Source organism: Vulpes vulpes, chromosome X (assembly GCF_048418805.1).
Source record: "Vulpes vulpes isolate BD-2025 chromosome X, VulVul3, whole genome shotgun sequence".
NCBI classification, from domain to species: Eukaryota; Metazoa; Chordata; class Mammalia; order Carnivora; family Canidae; genus Vulpes; species Vulpes vulpes.
This window is the reverse complement of record NC_132796.1, coordinates 62,315,087-62,342,555: the sequence shown is the minus strand read 5'-3', so window position 1 is coordinate 62,342,555 and position 27,469 is coordinate 62,315,087. Positions and strand designations below refer to the sequence as shown.

The following is a 27,469-nucleotide window of genomic DNA, read 5'->3' as shown; positions in this document are numbered from 1 at the left end:
TAGATTTGACAATGTGTGGATCACTGGTGATCATGATAAACTGATAGTGTGCCAGGCAGGATACTACATTATTTTCATCTATTATCTCACATTACCACCATGATATAAATAATATTTTTATATTATCCTTGTTTTCCATATAAGGACATTTTAATTTACAGAGGTTAAGAAATGACCAATCTCACTTAGCTGATAAATGGAGCCAGGATTGAACCCAGATAAGTCTGATTCCCTAACACAACAACTCTGACTCTTGTAAAATGGGTGTTAGAGTAATAAAAATGTTACACAATTTTAGTATTCAGTGTAATAATATATACAAAGTGTTGCATATAATAATACCCTGTGTATGGTAAGTAGGCAAGAAACAACTATTTTAATGTTTACTTTGTGATGTAAGATTAAAAATATTTTTTTCAAAAAAAAACAAAAAAATAAAATAAAATAAAAATATTTTTTTCAGAAATCTTTTTAAGTGCTTTTCAAAATCTGATTTAAAATAATTTATATTTGGAAACATATCTTTTTTTCCATAGAGGAATTTAATTTCCAGTTTTATGATGAAAACAAAGGGGAGAAATGGATTTACATACAATGATTTATTTTATGCCTTTTTAGAAACTTTTTCTATTTCATAAATTGTGATCTATCTGTATGTAACTTCACTATCATATATATTTTTAAAAACCTAGATCATAAGCAATCACTATCCATACCTAATAATATTTCACCATAGGATAGAAATTCTTTCTTTTTTTAGGATAGAAATTCTTAATATGGGGCCTCTTTAGTGGGGGGGGGGGTGTCTGTGGATAGAATTCATGTGTCTATGAATTTAAATGTAGGAAACTGACCTTTATTTTCATTAACCTCAGACTGAAAATGAACATTTTCTTCAATAATGAGTGTAGGCAACAAATCACAGTAGTATTAGCGGGACCTTAGATTTTGTCACTTACAGAAATCACAAATATTTTCATATTATGCTGTACTTGCAAATATCTTGAAACATTTACACTTATCACTACTTCAAAACTATGGCTTTATTAGATCTGTTAGGTACTGTTTTTTTAAAACATTTAAAGAAGGGCATGCATTGCCATGTATTTTGTTTTATCCACTTAAAAGCATTATTCTGAGAAGAGGTCCATCACAAAGAGGTTAAAAAATTGGTTCTGCCTGCTCTTTTCTCAAATGTGTCTTTACCACCACCTGGTGGAAGACTTTGTTCAGTACAAGTGAAAAGTACCAGGAAATAGTTTTCTTCTTTATGAAACATACTATATAGTAAGCATATAACAAATAATTATTTTATATAAGTCTGAATGTGCCTAATTTGCTTAACAATGCCAATCAGTTGACTAAGTTCTCTAACACTTCTACTTACTTCCTTATACATTTTCTTGTCCAAAGTCTAGTTAGTACAGCTCACCCAAATTTGAAATATATTCCTTTGCCTTTAGACCTCTACCTTTCAAAATGTGTTGAAAGGCTTCAGAATTTTAACTTATCTATAGCTTATGTCAGACATTATTAACTAGAGGAATATGCATAGAGAATTACCTGTGGAGCTTTACCTATAATCCACCTGCTTAGAGGCCTCACCTCTGGAGATTCTAATTTGTAATTCTTAGGTAGAGTCAATTTTAGAAAACAAACAATTCTAGTAAGTGACTAGAACCACTCGTTTAGAACCACTCAGCCTAGGTCATTTGTTTTCTGCCTTTTAAAAAAGATTCACCTCCTGCTTTCCTGAGTAATTAAGGATTACATCTTTCCTCTTAGAAATTTCTTCACCCAGGATGCCTGGGTGGCTCAGCAGTTTAGCGACTGCCTTCGGCCCAGAGCGTGATCCTGGAGTCCCAGGATGGAGTCCCACATCAGGCTCCCTGCATGGAGCCCGCTTCTGTGTGTGTGTGTGTGTGTGTGTGTGTGTGTGTGTGTGTGTGTGTCTCATGAATAAATAAATAAAATCTTAAAAATAAAAAGAAATTTCTGCACCCCTTGAGCTGATCAAGGGCTCTGTGTTCTCCCAAAGGATTAGTCACAATAAAACTCTTCTTGAATCTCAATCTCCTAACCCATTAGAATGCTTTTCTTTGCACTTTATCATATTTTTAGTCTTGCATAAAAAGCTGGTGTTATCTCATTGTGATGAGCATCGGGTGTTGTATAGAAGTGTCGAATCACTATAGTACACCTGAAACTAGTATTACACTGTATGTTAACTACTGGAATTTAAATAAAAACTTAAAAGCTGGTGTTACAAAAAACAGGAAAGAATAAAGATATTTTAAATTATAAAATAATGGTTAAGATATTGTCTTAAATAGCCATTAGGTGATATCTAGTCACAATAATTTAGTTCACACACATTATCTCATTTATATTTTGAGCAAGTTAGATACAAAAAATGGGACAGATCACTAATAAACTTCTGTGTGAAGTTAGGGTTGTTAAAAATTCTATTTTTGTTTCTTTATATAAAGTTGAGATGATATTCAGCTTATAGGTTATTGAAATACTTAAAGATACCAGTCATTGCAATTTACTCTCTCACACTTTGTTGTATTCTTTTCATTCTTCTTTCTCTCTGTGATTAATTTTGGCTATATTCTATTTACTTGTATTTGAGTTTATTACTTCCTATTCTCTTTCATGTAGTCTGCTGTTAAATCCATCCAATGAGTCTTTAATTTCAGGTACTATATTTTTCACTTCTAGAATATCCACTTGATTTTTTAAATAGATTCCAATTTCTGTGAAATTCTCCAGTTTTCATCTTTACTTGTTCATGTTTTCTATTTAACATATTAATTATAGTTACTTTACAGTCCTTTTCTACAATCTTCAATATTTAGGTCGCCTGTGGGGCCAGCTGTTATTTTGTTGTGGTCACATCTTCTTGCTTCTTTGCATAACTAATATATTGTTTATTTACATGGTGAACACTGTATATAAAAGAACCATAGAAACTCCAGATGATATCTTCTACCAGGGAGAGGACCCTTTTCTTCTTTAGGAAGGGTAAGGTGCTCATCATCTTAATCTAATCAGATACTGAGCTGAGTTGAAGTCTTAGTAAGAGTCAAACTGGTTCTTCTCTTTTCCTCAGGTATAGCAAACTCGAAAGGTGCTGACTGAGAGCCTGATGAGTTTCTGTTTCCCTTGCTCTGAAAGACTAGGAAATTTGGTTTTGCCCTTCAGATGTTTGGAGCCTGCTTATTTAGTCTCCTGTCCCATATTCAGTCTCCTGTCCTGGCAAATATTATAAAGGTTAGATGAGTCATGCATTTACGGCACACATCATCCTTCTAAAAGAAGTACCAGCAATCTTTTTCTGCAATGGGCCAGAGAGTAAATATTTTGACTTTGTAAACCATAAAGTTTGCTTTGCAACTTCTCAACTTTGCCACTGTAGTATGAAGGCAGCCAAAGACAATACATAATACATAAATCAATGAGTGCAGCTGTATTCCAATAAAACATTATTTATAAATATTAATATTTGAATTTCACATGATGTTCTCTTGTCACAAAATACTTTGTTTTCAACCATTTAAACCATGTGGAAACTATTCTTGGCTTGTGAAATTTACAAAAATAGATGGTGAGCCAGATTTGGCACAAAGGTCAGCCAACCTCTTCAGAGGGACATTAATCCTGTGAGAAAATGTGAGAGATTTCATTCTGCTTTCACCAGATTTCAAAGAGGTCCATGACACCAAATTTCCAAATTTGTTATTCCTAAAAACATAATTTTCATTAAAAATATATATGAATGACAGAGAACTACCAAACTCATATTAAGAGCCACAATATCTAACTGTATAATATTCCTAACATATTCTGTATGTCTAGGCTCTCTAGCTAAATAGTGTGCTCTCACAGCTTACTTAATAGAAATACTTCTTTATTAGCAAAATGGCTAACTACTTTGAGCAAATGATATTTTCTAATATTCTTTGAGAATTTAACATGTGATTGACATTGTATTTTGTGTTTTACATGCAAAATCTCATTTAGTCCTCAGAACTATGTGAGAAAAACATTATTGTTGTCCCCCTTTTATGGATTAGAAGACCAACTTGAGATATTAGATAATTTGTCCCAAGTAAGAAAACAAGCAAATGTTGGATCTAGGATTCAGTTCCAGGCCTTATTCTTAAATATGTGCTCGTAATCACTACTGTTTTCCATGTCTTGGACCTTTGAGATTGCATGTAAAATGTGGAAATGATAAATCCCAGAAGTATTCTGTATAATTGATTCTGAATGATATATGATAAAGATGAATAGTACTGGCATATTTCTCTCCTCTACATATGAACTTAGAATGATTTTCATATGCCACATTATCCATGACAAAAGGGTAAAGCATTCCAGAATAGAGATGTATGAAGAAAAAACATTGGCTAGTGATGGTTTGGTACCACTGTTAAGCTGTAACATGTTTCATTTCCACAAAGTTATTCTTTAATTGACAGATATTTCAAAAACTGACAGGATATATTAAATACTTGTGGGAGTATAGTGAACTGTGGATTATCAGTGAGCGTCTAAAATTTGCAAACCATTCTAGAACAGAGAGAGGGGAAGATGGTGCAGAGTAGGAAAACCCTAGGTTCACCCTGTCCCATGAATAAAACTAGATAACTATCAAATCACCCTAAATCACAGAAATTGATTTGAAGACTAGCAGAACAAACTCTACAGCTAAGGGCAGAGAGGCGGCCACATCAAAGAAAGTAAAAGGAGTGGAGACTAACGTTTGGGAGAAAAACAGATGATGGCTATGGTGGGCAGGGAGCTACAGTTTTGGAGAATGGTGACAGACAAACATACAGGGGAGCACACAAGGAAAGGCTTGGAAAGTGAGAGGGGCCAAATTTCAGAAGTGCTTGCAACCACTGTGGCTTAAAGCCTGAGTTCTATAGGTCAGTGGCGTGTCTTGGGGAGAGCCCAAAAGCATTGGTGCTGCTCTTGGAGAGAAGGCAGAGCAAACAGCCTGCAGATATATAGTATAGAAACAGTGATCTGAAGAGTACCTGGGGGAAGAATACAATGGACTATCAAATAATACAGTTATATGTAGATCATATACAAAACTGATGGTAATGACATCTGATGAATGAATTCAGTTCATCTCAGAGCATGTCCCAAAAGTAGCATCCACAGAGAGATATTTCCAGGAACAAAAGAACTGGCAGGCACCACTTACTTTCCCAGCCCCTTAACATAAACACAGGGCCATCTGCCGGAACCAGCACAGTCCCCACAATCACTACCTAACTTGCTTACACCAAGCCATGCCCCTCCTAGTCACACTTCTGTCAGTCCCAGTGCAAAGGGACCCTTCATGCAGAAGACCAGCCCAAACCCCTGTCCAAACATGTCTCCCAACCAGGGAGATCTGCAGGGGCCTTGATTCTCTAAGTGGTGGCGACAGGTCCCATTTCAAAAGCAGACCTGAGCACACCTAGTTAAAACACAGCACATTCAGGCTAAGGACAAAATACTGCCCACAACAGGCAAAGCAAATCTCTGTAAGCAACTGCCCTGAAGACTAAAGTGGATAGGACACAATAATAGAGCACATGCATCACATATTAGAGACACTCCTGGAAGCACCAGACACTGGGGAATAGAGAACACTACACTAGATGGCACTATATGATACTTCCTTCTTAAGGCTATTATCCTTAAGAACATGAACATGAGTCACAGCTGACTTTCCTAACACAGAGAAGCAGGCACAGAGACTCAGACAGAAGGAAAAGACAGAGCAATTTGTCTTAAACCAAAGAACAGGATAAGACCATAAACAGATATTTAAGTGAAACAGACATAAAGTAACATGCCTAATAGAGAATTTAAATTAAAGATCGAAAGGATATTCATTGGAATTGAAAAAACAGAGGAAGACATCAATGAGACTTTTAAAACAGAGACAAGGAATAAGAGTAGAGATGTAGGGCTTAGTAAACAAAATGAGAAACACACTTGATGGAATGAACACCATGCTGGAAGGAGAGGAATGAATTAATGACCTAGAAGACAGAATAATGGAAAGTAATCAACATGAAAAAAAATTATACCAAACAAGAAGAGACTTAGAGAACTTACTGACTCCATCAAATTTAATATTCACATTATAGGAGTCCCAGAAGTAGAAGAGAAAAGGGGACAGAAAATTTATTTCAGAGATAATAAATGAAAGCTTCCCTAATCTGGGGAAGGAAACAGATCTAGTAGGCACAGAGAATTCCCCAACAAAATTGACAAAAGTAGATCCACATCAAAACATATGAGAATTAAATGTCAAAATACAGTGATAAAGAACAAAAAATTAAAGCAGCAAGACATAAGTAGACAGTTATATACAAAGGAAACATAATTAGGGATGCCTGGGTGGCTCAGCGGTTGAGCATCTGCCTTTGGCTCAGGGTATGATCCTGAATCCTGGGATCGAGTACCACATCAGGGTCCCTGCGAGGAGCCTGCTTCTTTCTCTGCCTATGTCTCTGCCTCTCTCTCTTTCTTAAGAATAAATAAATAAATCTTTAAAAAAAAAAAAACAAAGGAAACACAATCGGGCTATCAAGGGATTTATATGCATAAATTTCAAAGGAAAAGAGAGTGGCATGATATATTTGAAGTGTTGAATAGGAAAAATCGGCAGCCAATAATATTTTATTCAGCAAAGCTTTAATTCAGAATACAAGGAGAGATAGTTTCCCAAACAAAAAAAGGATTTTGTGACGATTAGACCAGACCTTCAAGAACTAGTAGAGGGGACTCTGAGTGGAAAGAAAAGACCAAAAAGTGACAGAATATAAGTAGGAAACACAAAAGCAGCAAAAATGAGTATTTCTTTAAAAATTGGACAATGAACTCACAAAATAAAAGGATATAAAATATGAAAACATATACCTAATACATGGAGAGGAGAGGAATGAAGAATGGGTATAAACTATCAAATAATACAGTAATATGTAGATTATATACAAAACTGATGGTAATGACATATCAAAACCCAGTAATATGCAGAAAATAAAAGAAAATAAAAAGAAATGAAAATAAATCACTAAAGAAAACCAGCAAACTATGGAAGAGAGAAAGAATCAGAGCAAATATTTAGAAATAACCTTAGAACAGGGAATATATTGGGAATAAATATATACCCATTAATAATTAGTCTGAATAACATGGAATAAATGCTCCAATCAAAAGACATAGGGTTATCTGAATAACTATATACTGCCTAGAAGAGACTCACTTTAGACCTAAAGACACCTGCACATTGAAAGTGAGGGATGGAGAAACATCTAAGATTAAAATGGATGTCAAAAGAAAGCTGAAATAACAGTAATTCTATTGGACAAAACAGACTTTAAAACAAAGATAGTAAGAAGAGTCAAAAAAGGGAAATTTCACTATATAACCATGAAAGGGACATTTCAACAAGAAGATAGAACAATTGTAAATATTTATGCACCCAACATGGGAACAACCCAAATACATAAAACAGTTAATAACAAACGTAAAGGAACTAAAGAAAAATAATCTAATTATAGGAGACGTTAACACTCTATTCATATTGATGGACAGATCATCTAAATAGAAAATCAACAAGGAAACAATGGCTTTGAATGACACACTGGACCAGAAGGACTGAACAGATACATTCAGAACATTTCATCCTAAAAGAGCAGAATACACACTTCGTTTCAGGTATACATGGAATATTCCCCAGAATAGATTACATATGAGATCAGGAAAAAGAACTAACAAACAAAAAGATGGAAGCATATCACATATCTCTTCTGACCACAACATTATGAAACTAGAAGTCAACCACAAGAAAATATCTGAAAAGTCCACAAATATATACATGTTACATAACATGCTACTAAACAGTGAATGGGTCAACCAGGAAATAGAAGAAGATATAAAAAAAGGACATGGAAACATGTTAAAAACACAATGGTTCAAAACATTTTGGACAGAGTAAAAGAGGTTCTAAAAGGGAAGTTTATAGCAATACAGGCCTACATCAAGAAGCAAGTAAAACCTCAAATAAACAACCTAGCCTTACACCTAAGGAGCAGGAGAAGAAAAAACAATATCTAAAACCAGCAGAAAGAAGGACATAATAAAGATCAGAGCAGAAGCAAATGATATTTAATTAAAAAAAAAAAAACAATACAACAGGTCAATGAAATCTAGTTTCTTTGAATGAGGTAGTTATTTGAAAGAAATTGATAAAATTGGTAAATATCTAACTAGATTTATCAAGAAAAAAGTGGAACAGAACTTCAATAAATAAAATCATAAATGAAAGAAGAGAAATAAAACCAAGCCCATAGAAATAAAATTATAAGAGAATATTATAAAAATCTATATGCCAACAAATTGGACAAGCTGGAAGAAATGAATAAATTTGTAGAAACATAAACTACCAACACTGAAACAGGAAAACATAGAAAATTTGAACAGGCTGCTCACCAGAAAAAAAAATTAAATCAGTAATCAAAAAAAAAAAAAAAAAAAACCCAAAGTCTAGGACTAGATGGCTTTACAAGGGCATTCTATGAAGCATTTAAAGAAGGGTTAATACCTATTCTTTTCAAACTATTCAAAAAAATAGAAAAGGAAATTTATTCTATGAAGCCAGCATTACCCTGATACCCAAATCAGACAAAGACATCCCAAAATAGAGAATGAAAGGCCAATATCTCTGAGAACCACAGATGCAAAAATCCTCAATAAAATCCTAATCCAACAATACATTAAAATCATTCACCACAATCAAGTGGGATTTATACCTGGGTTGCAAGGGTGGTTTACTTTTCACAAATCAGTCAACAGGTTACATCAGATCAGTCAGAGAAAGGATAAAAAACATGTTCATCTGAACAGATGCAGAAAGAGCATTTGACAAAGTACAACATCCATTCATGATGAAAACACTCAACAAAGTAGATTTAGAGGGAACAAGCATCAACAAAATAAAGGCAATATATGAAAACTCACATTAACATGATAATCCATGAGAACTTTCCCCCTAAGAACAGGACCAAGACAAGGATGCCCATTCTCACCACATTGATTCAACACAGCACTGGAAGTCCTAGCCACAACAATCAGACAATAAAAAGAAATGAAATGCATCCAAACTGGTAAAGAAAGGGAACTTCACTCTTCGCAGCTAACATGATACTATATATAGAAAAACCAAGAGACTCCACCAAAAAACTGCTAGAACTGATAAAAGATTTTAGTAAAGTTAGAGAATACAAAATCAAAGTACAGAAATCTGTTGCAATTTCTGTACATCAATAGTGAATAAACACAAAGTAATTAAGGAATTTATCCCATTTACAAATGCACCAAAAACAATAAGATATCTAGAAATAAGCTTAACCAGAGAGGTGAAAGAAGCGTACTCTGAAAATTATAGAAGACTTAGAAGACTTATGAAAGACATTGAAGATAACACAAAGAAACAGAAAGACGTTTCATGCTCATGGATGGAAGGACAGATGTTGTTAAAATGACTACACTACCCAAAGCAATCTACATATTTAATGAAATCTCTATCAAAACACCACCAGCATTTTTCAGAGCTAGAACAAAATATCCTAAAATTTGTATGGAATCACAAAAGATCTTGAATCGCCAAAGCAATCTTAAAAAAGTAAAACAAAGTTGGAGGCATTACAATTCTGGATTTCAAATTGTATTACAAAGCTGCAGTATTCAAAACAGTATGGTGATGCCACAAAAATGGACATACACATCAAAGGAATAGAATAGAAAACTCAGAAATGAACCCACAACTATATGGTCAATTAATCTTCAACAAAGCAGGAAGAATAACCAGTGAGAAACAATCTCTTAAACAGATGGTGCTGGGAAAGTAACATGCCAAAAAATGATACTAGGACCCTTTCTTATAACATACACAAAACTAAAGTCAAAATGGATTAAGGACCTAAATGTGAGACTAGACTCCCTAAAAATCCTTGAAAAGAGCACAGGCAATAATGTCTCAGAAACTGACCATAGTAACACTTTTCTAGAATGGTCATCTGAGGCAAGGGAAATAAAAGCAATAATAAACTATTGGGAGTAAATTAATATGAAAAGCTACTGCACAATGAAGGAAATAATCAACAAAACTAAAAGGCAACCTAGTGAATGGTAGAAGGTATTTGCTAACGACATTTCCGATAAAGGGTTAGTGTCCAAAATATATAAAGAAGTAACCTAAAAAACTTTTGAAAGTAGCCTTTCAAAAACCTGAAAAACAATAAATCTAATTAAAAATGGGTAAAAGACATGAACAGATATTTCTCCAAAGTAGACATACTGATAGCCAATAGACACATGAAAAGATGTTCATGATCACTTATCATCAGGGAAATGCAAATCAAGACTACAATGCAATATCAACTTACACCTGTCAGAATGGGTAAAATCAACAGCGCAAGAAACAAAAGGTATTTGTGAGGGTGTGGAGAAAAAGTAACCCTACTGCACTATTGGTGGGAATGCAAACTGGTGCAGCCCATCTGGAAAACAGTATGGAGGTTCCTCAAAAAGTTAAAAATAGATTTGCCCTATGATTCAACAACTGCACTAATGGGTATTTACCCAAAGAATACAAAAACACTAATTCAAAGAGAGACAGGCACTCCGTATGTTTATAGGAGCATTATTTACAATAGCTAAGATTTGGAAGCAGCACACTTACCTACTGACTGCTGAATGGATAAAGAAGATGTAGCAGAGGAGTTAAGATGGTGGAGGAGTAGGGGAACCCTAAGCTTATCTCATCCCTTGAACACACCTAGATAAATACCAAATCATTCTGAACACCCAAGAAATCTATCTGAGGAGAGAGAGAGAACAAACTGCATATCTACAGGTAAAAAACAGCCACTTTTGAGAAGATAGATGCTGTGGAGAATTGAAAAGAACTGTGGGTGTGGCAGAGTAGAGGGAGCCCTAATCATGGAAAGAGAAGAGAAAAGAGAAGAGAAAGATGAGAAGAGAAGAGAAGAGAAGAGAAGAGAAGAGAAGAGAAGAGAAGGGACAGAGGGAGAGAGGGAGAGAGGGAGAGCAAGAGTACAAGAAGGGGAATGCACAAGAAAAACCAATGACTGGGAAAACGAGATGGGCTGACAACCCTAAGTTTTTATAAGCAGTGGAGCTCAAAGTCAAGTTTTGGAAGTCTGCACAATCACTGTGATTGTGCCTGGTGGGTTTAGTGGTGCTCTGGTAGGGAAGGAAGGCAGAGATCCAGGAGTGGGAGCATGGTCTGAAGATCCCCTGGGTCCTCATAGGGAGGATCCACGTAGGGAGAAACAGTTCCCATTCCTGCAGTGCATTTGGGAGTGATGTAATGATATCTCTGAGGGAAAAAGAGCTGATGGTACCAATATGCTGCCCTGTTCATTAGCATAGGAACAAAGACATCAGCTGCAGGCAACAAACCTTGGCACTGGCTTTTTTGTGTGCTTTACATAAATTCTGAACCACTGCACGGTCATGCTACTGCTTTTCTAGGACAGACCAGCACAGGCCACAGCACAGCTAAACCCTTCCCTACAGAATCAGTGCAGGTCCACTCCATGTAGGTCCTTAAAATTTAGAGTTTTTTTTTTTTTTTTTTTTTTTTTTTTAAATTTAGAGTTTTGAAACCCAGCTGTAGGCCTGAGATAAGACACGGGGGTACTGTGGCATCTGGCAGGCAGATAGCTCGGACACTTCTAGAGAGGGTGAAGGCAGGGATCTGATGGAATCTGGGGAGACACAAGAGAGGCAATTATTTGCTGTTCTGTGAAGGCTTCCTGAAGAGTGGCGGGCATGAATTCCCTGCTCCAAGGACTAAAGAACAAGGAGATCCCACCCTCTCCCACCCATTAGCACTGACCAATTTCAGTGAGCACAATAGCACCACTCAATGGAGGCCAGAGCTGCTCAACCAAGGCCCACCCTCTTACCCCCTTCAGGTACATCTCTAATAGAGCAAGTGTGCCTGAGAATCAGTACAGCAGGGCCCTATCCTAGAAGATAAGCACAAATCCCTTGCACACACCAAGTCTACTGATTCAGAGTAGTGCAAAGCTTCATTTCTATGGGAAATAGGATCTACCTTTTTTTTTTTTTTTTACATATAACTTCTCTTAACAAGCAGACCAAAACACACCTATTTAAATAAAGTGTCACACAGTGGACACAGTCCAAACACCACTAACTGCAGGCAAGGAGAAACTCTGCAGAGGACTGACCTCAGAAAAAGAGCAGCCAAAACACAAGGGCAGAGTGTACTCTCTGAAACATCTCCTGAACCACCAGGTCAGTATAAGCCTCTTCTTAAAATGGCCATTACTCTCAGGAGCAGCAATATAAACAGGCTTTCCTAACAATAAGACACACACACACAAAAACCCAGTGACCTAGACAAAATGACAATTTGGAAGAATTCACCCCAAAAGAAAGAACAGGAAGAAATGATGGTCAGGGATTTAATCAATACAGATATAAGTAAGTTGCCTGAACCAAAATTTAAAACAACAGTTATAGGGATCCTAGCTGGGCTTGAGAAAAGCATAGAAGACTCCAGAGAATCCCTTACTGCAGAGGTAAAAGAACTAAACATGCAAAAATATAAAATGCTATAACCAAGATGAAAATCTGACTGGATGCAATACCAACAAGGATGGATGAAGCAGATGAATGAATCACTAATACAGATGATAAAATTATGGAAAATAATGAAACTGAAAATAAGAGGTAAAAAAAGGTATTAGATCACAAATGTAGATGTAGGGATTTCAGTGACTCCTTAAAGTGTAATAGCTTTTGTATCACAGGAGTCCAAGAAGTCGAGAGACAAGAAGAGGCAGAACGTTTATTTGTACATAGTATAACTGAAAACATCCCTAATCTGGGACAGGAATCAGACATTGAAATCCAAGAAACACAAAGAACTTCCATTAAATTCAACAAAAGCTGGCTATCACCAAGACATATTATAGTCAAATTCACAATATACATAGATAAGGAAAGAATCCAGAAAGCAGCAAGGGAAAAAAAAAAAAAAGTCCTTTACCAACAAAAGAATGCAGATCAGGTTTGCAGCAGATCTGGCCACAGAAAGTTGGCAGGGCAGAGACGCATGATATATTCAATGTGCTGAAGGGGAAAAATAAGCAGCCAAGAATACTTTATCCAGCAAGGTTTCCGCAATAGAAGGAGACATAAAGAGTTTCCCAGACAAACAAAAAATAAAGGAGTTTGTGACCACTAAACCAGCCCTGGAAGAAAAATTAAAGGGGACTGAGTAGGAAAAAAGAAGACAAAAAGCAACAAAGACTAGAAAGGAACAGAAAACATTACCAGAAACACCAATTTACAGATAACACAATGGCAATAAATCAAAAATCTATCAAAAATCACTATGAATGTAAATGGTCTAAATGTTTCAATCAAAAGACATAAGGTATCAGAATGGATAAAAAAACAAAACCCATCTATATTCTGCCTTCAGGAAACTCATTTTATACCTAGACACCTGGAGATTGAAAGTGAGGGGATGGAGAAACATCTATTATGCTAGTGGACGTCAAAAGAAATATAGAATAGCTGTACATTTATCAGACAAACTAGATTTTATAACAAATACTATAACAAGAGATGAAGGACATTGTATCATAACAAAGAAGTCTATCCATCAAGAAGATCTAATAATTGTAAATACTTATGACCCCAAGTAAAGAGCATCCAAATGTATAAGCCAATTAATAATACACAGAAACTCATTGATAATACAATAATATTAGGGAATTTTAACACCCCACTAAGAGCAATGGATAGATGAATTAAGCAGAAAAATCAAAAAGGAAAAAATGGCTTTTAATGACACTGGTCCACATGGACTGATATATCTGATATCATATAGATATATTCAAAACATTTCATCTTAAATCAGCAGAATACACACATTCTTTACGAGTGTACATAAAACATTCTCCTGAAGAGATCACATATTCTATCAAAAACAGGCTCAACGAGTAGAAAAAGATTGAGATCATACCAATGCATAATTTCAGAGCACAATGCAATAAAACTTGAAGTGAATCACAAGAAAAAATTTGCAAAGACAACAAATACATGGCAGATAAAAAAACATCCTATTAAAGAAGGAATGGGTGAACCAGGAAATTAAAGAAGAAATTAAAAAAACACATGGAAACAAATGAAATGAAAACATGACAGTCCAAAACATATCAGATGCAGTAAAGGTGGTTCTAAGAGGGAAGTATATAGCAATGCAGGCCTACCTCAAGAAGGAATAAAAGTCTCAAATATACAACCTAATCTTACATCTAAAGGTACTAGGAAAGGAACAGCAAATAAATCATAAAGCTAGCAGAAGAAGGGAAATAATTAAGACTAGAGCAGATATAAATGATATATAAACAAAAATCCAGTAGAACAGGTCACTGAAACTAAGAACTGGTTCTTTGAAGGAAGTAATAAAATTAATAACCCTTAGCCAGGCTTATCAAAAAGGAAGGACCCAAATAAATAAAATCGCGAATGAGGGAGATCACAACCAACACACAGAAATACCAAAAATTATAAGACAGCATTATGAAAAATCATATTCCAGCAAACTGGGCAATCTGGAAGAAATGAACAAATTCCTAGAAACATACAAAATACCAAAACTGAAAAGAACAATTAGAAAATTTGAACAGACCAGCAAACAAATTGAATCAGTAATCAAAAATTTCCCAGCACACAGTGCAGGGCCAGACAGATTCCCAGCTGATTTATTATCAGACATTTAAAGTAGAGTTAATACTGATTCCTCTCAAACTGTTCCAAAAAGTAGAAATGGAGGAAAACCCAAACTCATTCTACAAGGCCAGCATTACCTTGATTCCAAAAACAAAGACCCTACCAAAAAGGAGAATTACAAGCCAATATCCCTGATGAATAAGGATACAGAAATTCTCAACAAGATACTAGCAAATCACATTCAACAGTATATTAAAAGAATTATTCATCACTATCAACTGGGATTTATTACTAGGCTGCAGGGGTGGTTTAATATTAGCAATCAACACGATATACCACCTTAATAAAAAAAAGGATAACCATATGATTCTCTCAATAGATGCAGAAAAAGCATCTGACAAAGTACAGGATCCATTCTTAATAAAAACCCTCAACATAATAGGGATAGAGGGAACAAACCTGAACATCACAAAGGCCATATACAAAAAATTCACAGTTAATACAATCCTCAATGTGGAAATACTGAGAGCTTTTCTTATTCAGTCGAGAACAAGACAGGGATGTCCAGTCTCACCACTGCTCTTTAACATAGTGCTGGAAGTCTTAGCCTCAGCAATCACACAACAAAAAGAAATAAAATGCATCCAAATCAGCAAAGAAGTCAAACTTCCACTATTTGCAGATGTAGAAAACACAAAAGACACCATTGAAAAATTGCCAGAACTCATACATCAATTCAGCAAAGCCACAGGTTATAAAATCAATGTACAAAAATCTGTTTCATTTCTATACTCTAATTATGAAGCATGAGAAAGAGAAATCAAGGAATTGATCCCATTTTCAATTGCATCGAAAACCGTAAGATCATTAGGAATAAACCTAACCAAAGAGGAAAAAAAAAAATCTGTACTCTGAAAACTAAAGAATGCTTATGAAAAAAAAATTGAAGAGGACACAAAGAAGTGGAAAAACATTCCATACTCATGGATTGGAAGAAAAAGCATTTTTCTAAAATATCTATACTACGGAAAGCAATTTACATATTTAAGGCATTCCCTATTGAAATACCACCAGCATTTTTTCACATAACTAGAACAAACAATCCTAAAATTTGCATGGAAACACAAAATACCCTGAATAGCCAAAGCAATCCAAAAAAGAACAGCAAAGCTGGAGGCCTCATGATTCCAGACTTCAAACTACATTACAAGGATGTAGTCATCAAGACAGTATGGTACTGACAAAAAGATCAATGGAACCAAACAGAAAACCGAGAAATGAACCCACAACTATATGGTCAATTAATCTTGACATAGAGGGAAGAATATCCAATGGAAAAGACAGTCTTGGGGTGCCTGAGTGGCTCAGTCAGTTGGGTGTCCAACTCTTGATTTTGGCTCAGGTCATGATTTCAGGGTCATGATATTGAGCCACATGTCAGGCTCCAGGTATGGAGCCTGCTTAAGATTCTCTCTCTCCCTCTGCCCCTCCCACCCTCCCTGCTAGCACTCCCACTCCAAAAAAAAAAAAAAAAAGACAGTCTCTGACAAATGGTATTGGAAAACATGGATAGCCACATGCAGAAGAATGAAACTGGAGCAGTTTCTTACACCATATACAAAAGTAAACTCAAAATGGGTAAACAACATAAATGTGAGACAGGAAACCATCAAAAATCTAGAGGAGAACACAGGCAAAAACTTCCCTGACCTGGCTGTAGCAACTTCTTACTAAACATCTCCAGAGGCAGGGGGAACAAAATCAAAAATGAACTACTGGGGGCAGCCCGGGTGGATCAGCGGTTTACCGCCACGTTCAGCCCAGGGTGTGATCCTGGAGACCTGGGATCGAGTGCCGCGTTCAGCTCCCTGCATGGAGCCTACTTCTCCCTTTGCCTGTGTCTCTGCCCCCACCTCTCTCTCTCTCTCTCTGTGTGTCTCATGAATAGATAGATAAAATCTTTCTTAAAAAATGAACTACTGGGACTTCATCAAAGTAAAAAGGTTCTGCCCAGCAAAGGAAACAATCAACAAAACTAAAAGGTAGCCTCTGGAATCAGAGAAGATATCTGCAAATGACATATCTGATAAAAGGTTAGTATCCAAAATCCATAAAGAACTTATCAAACTCAACACCCAAAAACCAAATAATCCAGTTAAGAAATGGGCAGAAGACATGAATAGACATGTTTCCATAGAAGACGTACAGATGGCTATCAGGCACATGAAAAGATAGTCAACATCACTCATCATCAGGGAAATAGAAATCAAAACGACGATGAGATATCACCTTACACCTTCAGAATGGGTAAAATTAACAACACAAGAAACAACAGGTGTTGGTGAGGATGCAGATTAAGGGGAACCATATTACACTGTTGATGGGAATGCAAACTGGTGCAGCCACTCTGGAAAACATAAGTATGGAGGCTCCTCAGCAAATTAAAAATAAAACTACCCCACGATCCAGCAATTGCACTATTTTTACTCAAAGGATACAAAAAACAGATTTGAAGGGGTACATGTACCCCAACGTTTACAGCAGCATTATCAACAGCAGTCAAAACATGGAAAAAGCCCAAATGTCCATTGACTGAATGTATAAAGCAGGGGTGTGTGGTGTGTGTGTGTGTGTGTGTGTGTGTGTGTGTATCTGTGTATGTGTGTATGCATACATGCAAGAGAAAAAAGAAAAAAGAAGATAGAGAAATAGGGACAAGCCAGAAAAGAGACTCTTAACTACTGAGAACAAACTGGTGGCTACCATATGGGAGGTTGGTAGGGGATGGGTGAAATAGCTGATGGGGATTAAGGAGTACACTTGTTGTGATGAGCACAGGGTGTTGTGTGAACTGTTGAATCACTGTGTTGTACACCTGCAACTAATATAACACTGTATGCTAACTATTCCAGAATTGAAATTAAATAATACAAAAATAAATACTGCAAACCATCAGATTAGAAATGAGTAGTGACAGAACATTTTAAAACTCCTATCAGGTTAACTTGGTGAGTTATATAAAAATTAAGGTTTTATAAAAATTAAGACAGAGGAGATAGCTGAAATTAGAGACTAAACTCTGATTTTAAATTAGATAATCTATATACAATAGAAAGAGCTTGGACTTTGTTATTAGGAAAATCTAGGTTATGCATACATCTCTACTACTCATAAGTGATATGATTTTGGGCAAGTTACTTAAGCTTCCTGAGTCTTAGTCTGTTCATCATGCAATGATTATAATTATATAGGCACAAGAGTTTTGTGTTTTGTTATGCTTTTTAGATGAGAATTGAATAACATGATATTTATAGCTCTTTATATCACAGTATGTGCTCTGTGAAGGGCAGATATCATTATTTCCTACTCCCTTATCTCTGAGTTGGTCTTATTTCCTTTTCAATAAAACGATAGGTAGTACCATTCACATTGTACAGATAGATAATCCTATGTAACCAACCCTGTGACTAGTGAGTTTATGTGAATACACTCCTAAAATGATATTAAACACTGTTACCTTCTTAATGATTATAGTAAAACCATGGTAGAATTTATCTAGAAAGTGTAATTGTCACTATTTGGTCTCACAAAGTATCAATTGCCAGTATCTAATATTAAAAAGGTTATTAGTATTATAATTGGTGTTATTTTACTATTTCATTCTAAAATGTTCTCCCAGTGTCTAAATAAAACTAAATAAAAAGTGATGGTGGAAACTAAGACTGATAGGGGTAAATAGCACAGGAAATGGAAACCTAATATTTCTTCTATGTAGATATGACTCATTCTTATAGCCTGTAAATTAACAGAACCTAAAAGGCATGATCTCTTCCACCTAATTACAAAGCTCACATTTATGAAGTAATATTAAATGCTTCATTTACCCAACTCACCAGTGCTACTCCACACCCCCACACGCAAAGATTGGTATTATGAACAATGTGGCAATTAGAAAAAGTTCCAAGTACTTAAAAATCTCATAATCTAAAAAGATCATATATAGACTACAGATATGAGAAAGAGAAAACATTTATGAAGAAAGCACATAAGTTCAAATTACTCCTAGTAATACTATAAAGTTATTTAAGAAAAGAATGAAAACAAAATTGAATTATTTCAAACAAACCTGAGGTGGATTCTGATTTTCTCTTTGTTTCAGAGATGAGTTCAGTTGGCAAAGGCACTGAGTATTTCAGGCTGTCAGCTGTTTTTGCAGGTATTTCTATTTCAGCAGAATTTCCCAGCTGTTTACCAAAAAGATTTTTCCTTCATAAATATTATGTTCCTTCATCTCCTTTCATTCTATCCTTGACCTCTTCTATCCTTGTCCAGTATTCCCATTATAAGCCAATCCCCCACCTCAACCGACAAAACTCAATGCCTATCTTTTCTGGCCCATTTAAACTCTACCTTAGGTTTTTCTTTAGGTTTAGGAAAGGGCTCTTTTTTGTTGATTTTTGTCCACAATGATATAACTGCTTCATAAATTTGTTCACTTGTAGTGTATGCCTTTTTTCCAGTTACCTAATTAAAAGAAGAAATAAGTCAAATAAGATATATTTTTAAGTCAAAATAACAACTATTAAAAAGAATTATTTCAGATACTTTATGTGAACACTCTGATCAGAATCAATAGTAAAGATATAAAGCTCTAATCATTTAACACAAAACCCCATTTTCTAAATCTTATATGAAAAATTATTTGCCTCATGTAAAAGGCTAAAAAATGTATAGTTAGTACAACACCAAGAGTAAATCCTAATGTAAACCATGGACTTTGGGTGATAACATATCAATGTACACTAATCAATTGCAACAAATATGCCATTCTAGTGGGGGATGTTGAAAAGCGATGTTAATAATGAAGGATGCTAAGCATGTGCTGGAACATGGGCTGTATGGGCAATCTCTGTGCCTTCCCCTTAATTTTGTTGTGAATCTAAAACTGCCCTTAGAAAAATAAAATCTTAAAAACATAGTTTGCATTCACACTGTAATATGTGAATTTAAAACTATGTCTACCCAACAGATGTTTGGTAAAGACAGTTTGAGATAATAAACAGAATATAAAATTTTAAGATGCTATGAAGTTAATATTCTTGTTCAAATTTTTATGGTGCTTTCTCCTGTCATGAAGTATTAATGTATTTCTCCAGATAATAATACTCATTTGGTAGAAACATACAATAAAAAATGAACTATGAACACACAAAGTAGAGGAAAGGATGGTGAGTGAATTCCTGAAGTTGCTATTACTTTCATTCATATCTCTTTCCCTTTAAAAATCTCCTTCTGATTCTTTTTTTCTATTCTTTTATCATCCTTTTATTCCTTATGGCTAAAATAATATAAATAGCTATTGATTTTTCAAGTTTTAAATAGGTTTTGGAAGCTTTCCAGGATTATGCTTTTTATAAACATAAACTTATAAAGCTTTTTAAAACTTTCTTGCTTAAAATATAATTTTTTGCTAAGTATATACCTACACTTAAAAAAAAATCAATTCACTAATAAGAAGGTCCTCTTCCTTCTCACAGTGTAACTTTGGTCACAGTTGTGTGGTTATTCTTCCTGATATTTTCCTCTTATATGTGCATTAGATACATACACACAACACTTTAAAACAAATGGAATGTTGATATGTTAGTACGAACTACCAAAAAGGATGAGGTATATTTTAGACTTATATGCACTGAGATGGACTTCCATGATGAACCACTGAATTAAAAAGAATAGATTAAACAGCAGATTATACACTACAATTCAATTATGTTTTAAATTAAATTTTAAAATAAACCACACACACACTTAGCTTTTTCCTTTTTAAAAACACAAATGGGATCACACTATACATATTGAGATTTGATATTTTTAAAGCTTAAATATTTGTTAGAGATGTTTCCGTATCAGTTTATATACCTGTTAATCTCCTTCTTTTATGATAGCTGCATAGTTTTTATTTTACAATGGATATGCCACAGTTAGTTTAATAAATCCCCTATTTTGGGAAATATGGGATGTTTCCCTTTTTTGGGCAATTATAAGCATGCTGTGATTAGCATTATTACATATACAACTGGGGCCATACATCTTTGTGATGTTTCTTTGGTACAAATTCCTGGATGTGAAATATCTGGATTAAAGATTATATACATTTTGATTTTTTGATAATATTGCCACATTGCCTCCATAAAGTCAGTGATACACTATAGTAATCTATACTCCCACCAAAAATGTTTTCCTACCCCATTTATCAGAAGCAGTATTATTATGAGTCTTTTAAGTTTTTATCAAATTGAAAGGCTAAAAGCCGATATCTAAATGATCTTTTAAATTAGCATTTATTTGATTGATTGATGATAAACATCTTTCACATATTAGGCCATTTATGTTTCTTACTTTGTGGACTTATTTGTTTACTTTCTACATTTTCTTGGAGGGTATTTACCTTTTTCCTATCAATTTATAGCAGCTCATAATATATGTAGGCCATTATTTAGTCCCTTGTTATAAAGGTTGCAAATAGTTTTCTCAGTTTTTTGTTTATCCATTAACTTTGTATATGTTATATTGTGATCAGAAGAAATGTATTTATTTTGATGTAGGAAAATACATTATTATTTTCGTTGATGGCTTCTGGATTGTGTTTTACTTCAGAAGGCTTTTCCTATATTAACATTATGGAAATACTTCTCTTCTTCTAATATTTTCATAGCATTATATTTTAGGATTAGATCTTTAGTCCATCTGGAATTTAATTTGCATGATATTTGGAAAAGGTCTAAGATTTTTTTTCCCAAAAAGCCAATTATTGCAACATGTGTCTGGAATAACTAATCCATCCTTTTTTTACACGCTGATCTGATATGCCATATTTACCATACCTTCTTCCTACCCCACAATGTATATAAAGACATACTCACTATATTTGTTTTTGGACATTCTCTGTTTTTTTTTTTTTTTTTTTGGTCTATTTTATTGTCTACGCTACAATAGTTACCAATACATGGTAGATGGACAATAAATACTGGTTGAATGAATGTCATACTTCCTACAAATCCAGAAATTCTGTAAGAACTAAATTAAACTTATAAATTTGGGAACACATGCCATATTCCAATATTCACTCCTTGAATCTAGAAATTATATCTCCAAGTGTATTAAAATTTTTAAAAATGTCTTTCAGTAAAGTTTTAAAGTTTTTAATAAAGAAGTCTTAGAACATTATTTGATTAATAATAAAACTATTTAGAAGTTTTCAAAGACAGATTACTAGATATTCTTTATATAAGTTAATAATGAAAACAGTATGAGGAAAGTCATTTAAAAAAAGGAATGTCATCTTGATGTATATTTCCAAAATGGGGAATAACCGGAGTATGACTTTTAAAGGGTCTCCTGGACTATCATTTTGTGATTTTTTTTTTTTATGTCATAGACCTCGAGGAGAATATCCTGAAAGGTGTGGATCCTTTCCTTTAGAAAAATACTCATATAGAAGAGGACTCATCTGATAGCCTTTTAAGAGATTAGTCTGATTAACTAAAGATGTCTTAAAACTGTATAATAAATGATGTTCACAGAATGTTGAATATTCATCAATAGTAGGCAGTCTGAAATATGTTCAAGTACTGTGTTTCACAAAGGATTTTTAAAATTTTTAATAAATTCATTTTTTATTGGTGTACAATTTGCCAAAATACAGAATAACACCCAGTGCTCAATCCGTCAAGTGCCCACCTCAGTGCCCGTCACCCAGTCACCTACACCCCCCGGCCACCTCCCCTTCCACCAACCCTGTTCGTTTCCCAGAGTTAGGAGTTTTTCAGGTTCCGTCTCCCTTTCTGATATTTCCCACTCATTTTTTCTCCCTTCCCTTTTATTCCCTTTTACTATTTTTTACATTCCCCAAATGAATGAGACCATATAATGTTTGTCTTTCCCCGATTGACTTATTTCACTCAGCATAGTACCCTCCAGTTCCATCCACCTCGAAGCAAATGGTGGGTATTTGTCGTCTCTAATGGCTGAGTAATATTCCATTGTATACATATACCACATATTCTTTATCCATCAATCTTTCGATGGACACTGAGGCTCCTTCCACAGTTTGGCTATTGTGGATATTGCTGCTATAAACATTGGAGTGCAGGTGTCCCGGCATTAGTTCATTGCATCTGTATCTTTGGGGTAAATCCCCAGCACTGCAATGGCTGGGTCATAGGGCAGATCTATATTTAACTCTTTGAGGAAACTCCACACAGTTTTCCAGAGTGGCTGCACCAGTTCCCAATCCCACCAACAGTGCAAGAGGGTTCCCCTTTCTCCACATCCTCTCCAAAATTTGTGGTTTCCTGCCTTGTTAATTTTCCCCATTCTCACTGGTGTGAGGTGGTATCTCATTGTGGTTTTGATTTGGATTTCCCTGATGGGCAGTGATGTGGAGCATTAACTCATGTGCTTTTTGGCCATGTCTGTGTCTTCCTCTGTGAGATTTCTGTTCATGTCTTTTGCCCATTTCAGGATTGGATTGTTTGTTTCTTTGGTGTTGAGTTTAATAAGTTCTTTATAGATCTTAGAAACTAGCCCTTTATCTGATATGTCATTTGCAAATATCTTCTCCCATTCTGTAGGTTGTCTTTTAGTTTTGTTGAAGGTATGTTTTGCTGTGCAAAAGCTTCTTATCTTGATGAAGTCCCAATAGTCCTTTTTTTTGCTTTTGTTTCTCTTGCCTTCATGGATGAATGTTGCAAGAAGTTACTGTGGCCGAGTTCAAAAAGGGTGTTGCCTGTGTTCTCCTCTAGGATTCTGATGGAATATTGTCTCACAATAAGATCTTTCATCCATTTTGAGTTGATCTTTCTGTACGGTGCAAGAGAGTGGTCTAGTTTCATTCTTCTGCATGTGGGTGTCCAATTTTCCCAGCACCATTTATTCAAAAGACTGTCTTTTTTCCAGTGGATAGTCTTTCCTCCTTTATCGAATATTAGTTGACTATAAAGTTCAGGGTCCACTTCTGGATTCTCTATTCTATTCCATTGATCAATGTGTCTGTTTTTGTGCCAGTACCACACTGTCTTGATGACCACAGCTTTGTAGTACAACCTGAAATCTGGCATTCTGATGCCCCCAGATATGGTTTTCTTTTGTAAAATGCTCCTGGCTATTCAGGGTCGTTTCTGATTCCACACAAATCCTAAGATGATTTGTTCCCATTTTCTGAGGAAAGTCCATAGTATTTTGAAAGGGATTGCATTAAACGTGTAAATTGCCCTGGGTAATATTGAAATTGTCACTATATTAATTCTGCCAATCCATGAGCATGGAATATTTTTCCATCTCTTTGCGTCTTCCTCAATTTCTTTCACAAGTGTTCTATACCTTTTAGGGTATAGATCCTTTACCTCTTTGGTTTGGTTTATTCCTAAGTATCTTATGCTTTTGCACGCACTTGTAAATGGGATTGACTCCTTAATTTCTCTTTCTTCAGTCTCATTGTGAGTGTATAGAAATGCCACTGACTTCTGGGCATTGATTTTGTATTCTGCCACACTGCCAAATTGCTGAATGAGTTCTAGCAATCTTGGGGTGGAGTCTTTTGGGTTTTTTATGTAGAGTATCATGTCATAGGCGAAGAGGGAGAGTTTGACTTCTTTGCCAATTCGAATGCCTTTAATGTCTTTTTGTGGTCTGATTGCTGAGGCTAGGCCTTGTAGTACTATGTTCAATAGCAGTGGTCAGAGCGGACATCCCTGTCTTGTTCCTGATCTTAGGGGAAAGGCTCCCAGTGCCTCCCCATTGAGAATGATATTTGCTGTGGGCTTTTCGTAGATGGCTTTTAAGATGTCAAGGAATGTTCCCTCTATCCCTACACTCTGAAGTTTTCATCAGGAATGGATGCTGTATTTTGTCAAATGCTTTCTCTGCATCTATTGAGAGGATCACACGGTTCTTGTTTTTTCTCTTCCTGATATGATGAATCACATTGATTGTTTTATGAGTGTTGAACCAGCCTTGCATCCCAGGGATAAACCCCACTTGGTCTTGGTGAATAATCTTCTTAATGTATTGTTGGATCCTATTGGCTAGTATCTTGTTGAGAATTTTTGCATCCATGTTCTTCAGGGATATTGATCTATAATTCTTTTTGGTGTGGTCTTTGTCTGGTTTTTGAATTAAGGTGATGCCAGCATCACCTCATAGAACGAGTTTGGAAGTTTTCCATCTCTTTCTATCTTTCCGAACATCTTTAGTAGAATAGGTATGGTTTCTTCTTTAAACGTTTGATAGAATTCCCCTGGGAAGCCATCTGGCCCTGGACTTTTGTGTCTTGGGAGGTTTTTGATGACTGCTTTAATTTCCTCCATGGTTATTAGCCTGTTCAAGTTTTCTATCTCTTTCCGTTCCACTTTTGGTAGTTTGTGGTTTTCCAGAAATGCGTCCATTTCTTCTATATTGCCTAATTTATTGGCGTACAGCTGTTCATAATATGTTTTTAAAATCGTTTGTATTTCCTTGGTGTTGGTGGTGATCTCTCCTTTCTCATTCATGATTTCATTAATTTGAGTCTTCTCTCTCTTCTTTTTAATAAGGCTGGCTAATGGTTTATCTATCTTATTAATTCTTTCAAAGAACCAACTCCTGGTTCTGTTGATCTGTTCCACAGTTCTTCTGGTCTCGATTGCGTTGAGTTCTGCTCGAATCTTTATTAACTCTCTTCTTCTGCGGGCTGTACGATCTATTTAACGTTTTTTCTCCAGCTCCTTTAGGTGTAAGGTTAGCTTTTGTATTTGAGTTCTTTCCAGTTTTTGGAGGGATGCTTGTATTGCGATGTACTTCTCCCTCAGGACTGCTTTTGCTGGATCCCAAAGATTTTGAATGGTTGTATCCTCATTCTCATTAGTTTCCATGAATCTTTTTAATTCTTCCCTAATTTCCTGGTTAACACTTTCATCTTTTAGCAGGATGTTCTTTAACCTCCACGTGTTTGAAATCCTTCCAAACTTGTTCTTGTGATTTAGTTCTAATTTCAAGGCATTATGGTCTGAGAATATGCAGGGAACGATCCCAATCTTTTGGTATCTGTTCAGACCTGATTTGTGACCCAGTATGTGGTCTATTCTGGAGAAAGTTCCATGTGCACTTGAGAAGAATGTGTATTCAGTTGCGTTTGGATGTAAAGTTCTGTAAATATCTGTGAAATCCATCTGATGCAGTGTATCATTTAAAGCTCTTGTTTCTTTGGAGATTTGTGCTTGGAAGACCTATCGAGTGTAGAAAGCACTAGATTGAAGTCATCAAGTTTAAGTGTATTATTATCTAAGTATGTCTTAAGTTTGGTTATTAATTGATTGATATATTTGGCAGCTCCCACTTTCGGGGCATATATATTGATGATTGTTAAGTCCTCTTCTTGGATAGATCCTTTAAGTATGATATAGAGTACCTCTTCATCTCTCACTACAGTCTTTGGGGTAAATTTTAGTTTATCTGATATAAGGATGGCTACCCCTGCTTTCTTTTGAGGATCATTTGAATAGTAATTGGTTCTCCAACCTTTTATTTTCAGGCTGTAGGTGTCCTTCTGTCTAAAATGAGTCTCTTGTAGGCAGCAAATAGATGGGTCCTGCTTTTTTATCCAGTCTGAAACCCTGCGCCTTATGATGGGGTCATTAAGCCCATTTGCATTCAGAGTTACTATTGAAATATATGAGTTTAGTGTCATCATGATACCTATTCAGTCCTGTTTTTTTGGATTGTTCCATTGGACTTCTTCTTAAAGAGAAATTTTAAGAGTCCCCCTTAAAATTTCTTGCAGAACTGGTTTGGTGTTCACATATTCTTTCAGTTCCTGCCTATCTTGGAAGCTCTTTATCTCTCCTATTCTGAATGAAAGCCTTGCTGGATAAAGTATTCTTGGCTGCATTTTCTTCTCATTTAGGACCCTGAATATATCCTGCCAGCCCTTTCTGGACTGCCAGGTCTCTGTGGAGAGGTCTGCTGTTAATCTAATGTTTCTCCCCATAAAAGTTCGAGATTTCTTATCTCTTGCTGCTTTAAGGATCTTCTCTGTATCTTTGGAATTTGCAAGCTTCACTATTAAATGTCAAGGTGTTGAGCGGTTTTTACTGATTTTAGGAGGGGATCTATTTCCTGGATATGAATGCCTGTTTCCCTTGGCAGATTAGGAACGTTTTCAGCTATGATTTGTTCAAATACTCATTCTGGACCTCTGTCCCTTTTGGTGCCCTCGGGAACCCCAATTCAACGTACATTTTTCTTCCTGAGGCTGTCACTTATTTCCCTTAGTCTATCCTCAGATCTCTTAATTGTTTGTCTCTTTTTTCCTCAGTTTCCCTCTTTGCCATCAACTTGTCTTCTATGTCACTCACTCGTTATTCCACCTCGTTAACCCTCGTCGTTAGGACTTCTAGTTTGGATTGCATCTCATTCAATTGATTTTTAATTTCTGCCTGATTAGATCTAAATTCTGCAGTCATGAAGTCTCTTGAGTCCTTTATGCTTTTTTCAAGAGCCACCAGTAGCTTTATAATAGTGCTTCTGAATTGGCCCTCTGACATTGAATTGTAATCCAAATTTTGTAACTCTGTGGGAGAGAGGACGGTTTCTGATTCTTTCTTTTGAGGTGAGG

The 27,469-nt window shown here is 35.5% G+C and overlaps 1 protein-coding gene across 28 annotated transcripts in view; it reads right to left on the bottom strand.

Annotated features, from left to right (window-relative positions):
* The window catches only part of APOOL (apolipoprotein O like), a 356,871-nt gene that overhangs the window by 252,466 nt on the left and 76,936 nt on the right, over nucleotides 1–27,469 (bottom strand). For 25 of the 28 annotated variants that reach the window (XR_011998215.1, XR_011998214.1, XR_011998213.1 and 22 more), the window contains 2 exons: nucleotides 19,228–19,341; nucleotides 18,944–19,061 (listed from right to left, as the gene is read on the bottom strand). The exons of 1 other annotated variant lie outside the window; for it this stretch is intronic. Coding sequence is in view for 24 of the 27 variants with exons in the window: in XM_072743928.1 (XP_072600029.1) it covers nucleotides 18,944–19,061; nucleotides 19,228–19,341 (232 nt within the window). In the remaining 3 variants the exon portion in view is untranslated. Of the gene's footprint in view, nucleotides 1–1,025; nucleotides 3,748–18,943; nucleotides 19,062–19,227; nucleotides 19,342–27,469 lie in introns of those variants that run through there. 2 more of the 28 variants (XM_072743946.1, XM_072743945.1) reach the window with 2 other exon arrangements.